The following is a 3,870-nucleotide window of genomic DNA, read 5'->3' on the forward strand; positions in this document are numbered from 1 at the left end:
AATTTATTGACTTATTTTGAATACATTTCATGTGGTGTACACAAGTAAAAAGTAATATTTTCTTGTTTAAAGTTTTTTTTAAATTTTTTTTTTAGACTGTTTTTGTTTAGACTTTAGGCTAAGTCACAACCTAACAATTTAAAATGAGAAATCAGTACAACTGGGAATTATTAAACTAAAACAGCAGAAAGAATAAAACCACCACAAATTAGCAAATCGTGAGAATTTTTAATTTCCCCCACAATATCCATTTCATCTTCATTGGATCTCCACCAAACTGCTTTTCCAAACTTTAGACACCACACTGCTCTGGTTACTACTGTGATAGACGAATTGACAAGTTACTTTCATTGATTCATTCCAGTTAATTAGTAAGATTCTACTCAATTTAGGAAAAGCGATTAAACATCTAAAAAGGAGTCTAACAAGTTTCTGTAGGACTAAACTTTAACGAATTAACGAAAGAGGACTCATACATTCAAATCACAACAAGCCAGTTTAAAAACCAATTTTAATCAAAATGGTTCTTTACATCATGAAAAATATGAACTGGGGAAAAAAAAGAAAAAAAAAGGCGCAAAACCCTCAGTCACAAGCCAAATTTAGTTCATAAATTTGACATTAGCCTTACAACACACTTGTTATCCATCTTAATCCCATTCAAATATTTCAAACAGATTTACATCTCTAAATAGGCATCAATTCCATGTATATGTTACAATATGCTTTGCACATTAAAAAGGTACTGCACATTAAACTTGCATCTAAAGCTAACTTAAGAATAGTGAAAATTAAATAAAATTGAGAGGGGAAATGTGGGGCGGGGGAGAGAAACAGCATAAAAAAAACTAAACAAAAACAACAACAACCTGTTGCATGTACAACATGTACCTAAACCAGCAGAGCATAATTACAACATTCACATTTAATTTTCACGCATATGGTTGGGACGTTTCAGAACACAGTTAAAAGGGAGCGAGGGGTCGGGGGTCACTGTACAGTTACTGATGCTTTCTGGAATGTCCTAGAAACGCTCTGACAATGTGGATTTAAGCAAATGGAAACAGTTCAGTTACAGACTTAATCATCAAACTTGATCTTCTTCCCTTGTGGTCTGTCTCCAAATCCACCTCGTCCACCTGAAAAGAGAGAACTTTTTTTAATTCATACAGCTCCATTAAAACCTAAAAGGTTAAAAATTTTCAAAACAGCACACTGCCATATTAGTAATGACTAGCATTTTCTTATTCACTAACAGACTGGAAAGCCTCCCCAAAAAGTAGGAAAAATAAATTAATAATAATAATAATAATAATAATAAATAGATTTAATTAGAATAGACTTAGACAAACTACATAATTTTATTTACACTTATCCAATTAAATGAACAAAATGTGTAAATGTTACACTTGAATAAAATTTGATTCAACACTTAAGTAATACTACAGGTATATAAAAATTAAATAGATTTAGACAATCTATATAGACTTAGGTTTTGTTTTTTTTAATCTGTTCATTAACATTTATCTAATTTAGATTTAATTAGATGGCAAAATAAGCGTTACGTTTATAGAAAACAAAAGTTCAAGTAGCCATACAGTAATAATAAATTACATAGTTAAAATATTAGATTTAACTATAAAAACTATAGATTGAGAAATTAAGCAGATTGACAAAGCAAATTCGATTTAACTAGATGACAAAATTAGACTTAATAGATCTTATTTATAGAAATAAAATTTTATTTTTTGTACGTCAAATTGACTCTTGTTTTATTTAGATTTAATTAGACTTCTCAAATTCCTACATAGATTTAGTTGTCAATGAAATTTAATTTAATTTAATTAGGTGACAAATCTGAATAGACAATACAATTTACAAAAATATATAGATTCAAGTAGATGTACAATAAATACATTTCTACCATTACTATTAATACTACTAAAAATAAAAAAATAAAAATAAGTGCAGTATTGTGCGCTAGCATTCGATTATGTACTTGGTCTATAAATGCATCACTAGATTGATTGACACCCACCGCCTCTTCCTCCTCTGAAGCCGCCGCCGCCGCCTCTTCCTCCTCGTCCTCCCCTGAAGCCGCCGCCCCTGCCGCCCCCTCGGCCTCCGAAACCGCCTCGTCCACCGCCACGTCCTCCGAAACCTCCTCCAAAACCTCCCCCGAAGCCTCCTCTGCCGCCCCCTCGGCCGCCCTCGCCCTTGGGCTTCGCGTAGTCCAGAGTGACTCTGTTTCCGTCGATCTCTCCATCATCCATGGCTTCTTTGGCCGCCTTGCAGTCTTCTTCGCTATCGAAGTCTACGAAACCAAACCTGGAGGAGACGCAGTATTAAGCAAACATTCAGAGGGAAAAAAGCAGCAGCAGTTACTGGATCAATCGGCTTGAATGTCTCGCATCAGACATGGGTGTGTCCCAATATAGTGGAAACACCTGTTTAACTGTGAATTTCACTCTACTTCTCGTGGGAATCCATACACCGCCACTGGATTGACAGAGGAGCTCATGAGAAGCAAGAAACGCGTTAAGTATCAAACACGGCTGTACCCTTTAGATGATCCGGTGTCTCTGTCTGTGACGATTCTGGCGTTGACGGCTCCATCAAAAGCCTCTTTCAGAGACTGATCTGTGGTGTCTTCTGACAGGCCTTTGACAAAAAGGGTTTTTGTAGGTCCTACAAACAGAGTGGAAAGCAGTTAGCAACTAGCATTCGTTTAAACCCCCCCCCAAGTGGGATTTGATTGAATGAGCACTCTACTAACCAGAGCCTCCTCTTCCGCCTCGGTCTCTGTCATTCTGACTGAACTCTAATCTGATATTTCTGCCCTCGATTTCGGTGTTGTTGCAGTTCTCCATCGCCTCCTTGGCATCCTCCACGGTCTCAAACTCTAAAAACGCGTATCTACGGAAAAAACAAGTCCAAAATGTCAGCACAGCTAAAACATCAATACACTCGACTGTGACTAAATTCAACCTGTAAGGATTCGGTAATAAAGGGGCATAATTTTAACGCAAAGAAAATTGGTGCAAAAACCATAGTAATTTGAATGAACGGCTGTCAAAAACATTAGCACATCGCCAATGCAACTTAATTTTTTTTCCATTACAATGCAAAAGAAAACTGACCAACCAATAAGATGCATGCTTTTTGGTTGCCGCGGTTGCATAAAATAGCAACTAGGTGGTGCTCAAGAACATACTATTTAGCCAAGTGATAGAGAACAGCAGAACATTATTCCAATTGTCAAATTTAAAATTGAGAAACATTTTAGTTTTTTTGGAATGAGTTTGATTACACAAGCACCACCTACTGGCAGAGAGTGATTTTGCATCTTCATTCAGCCTGTCAAGTTCTATTCCTTAAATATTGGTCGGAATAAAAATCATTCCAAAAAAAAACAAAATGGTTTTAACAAATGGCTTTAGCCAAACGGTTGTAAAGTTTACATGGTTCTATAACTTCCTGGAATCTGACCATTAGATTGAATTAAATTAGAATCAATTCTAAATGATTCTGCAAGTTCATGCAATGTAACGACTTGAATTATTCTAAATGAATCCATAACATCATGGAACCTGACATTTCGAATTGATTCTAAATGATTCCATAACTTCATGGAATCTGACAATTTGAATAAATTCTAAACTAATTAAACCATTTGAGTCAACAAATATTCTTACTGGTGTTCATTTAGTGAACAAATTGAAAAGGAAAAAAAAAACCCTGAACTTGTTTTTACAATAAACATTTTAAATCTTGATTCAACAATACTTCGACAAGTGTTGTTACAAAATGTATTTTATTAGCAACAGTAACGTGCCTATATATATATATATATATATATATATATATATA

General features: G+C 35.0%; 1 protein-coding gene across 5 annotated transcripts in view; it reads right to left on the reverse strand.

Annotated features, from left to right (window-relative positions):
• Positions 1-495: 495 nt before the first annotated feature.
• Positions 496-3,870, reverse strand: part of LOC107732664 (nucleolin-like) — a 10,728-nt gene continuing 7,353 nt past the window's right edge. For all 5 annotated transcript variants that reach the window (XM_016544065.1, XM_016544068.1, XM_016544067.1 and 2 more), the window contains exons 13-16: positions 2,777-2,916; positions 2,562-2,688; positions 2,039-2,328; positions 496-1,139 (exon numbers count right to left, since the gene is read on the reverse strand). In XM_016544065.1, the coding sequence (XP_016399551.1) occupies positions 1,081-1,139; positions 2,039-2,328; positions 2,562-2,688; positions 2,777-2,916 (616 nt within the window). In that variant the 3' untranslated portion in view covers positions 496-1,080. The remainder of the gene's footprint in view (positions 1,140-2,038; positions 2,329-2,561; positions 2,689-2,776; positions 2,917-3,870) is intronic.

The sequence above is a fragment of the Sinocyclocheilus rhinocerous genome, unplaced genomic scaffold (genome assembly GCF_001515625.1).
Source record: "Sinocyclocheilus rhinocerous isolate Xijiao unplaced genomic scaffold, SAMN03320098_v1.1 scaffold579, whole genome shotgun sequence".
NCBI classification, from domain to species: Eukaryota; Metazoa; Chordata; class Actinopteri; order Cypriniformes; family Cyprinidae; genus Sinocyclocheilus; species Sinocyclocheilus rhinocerous.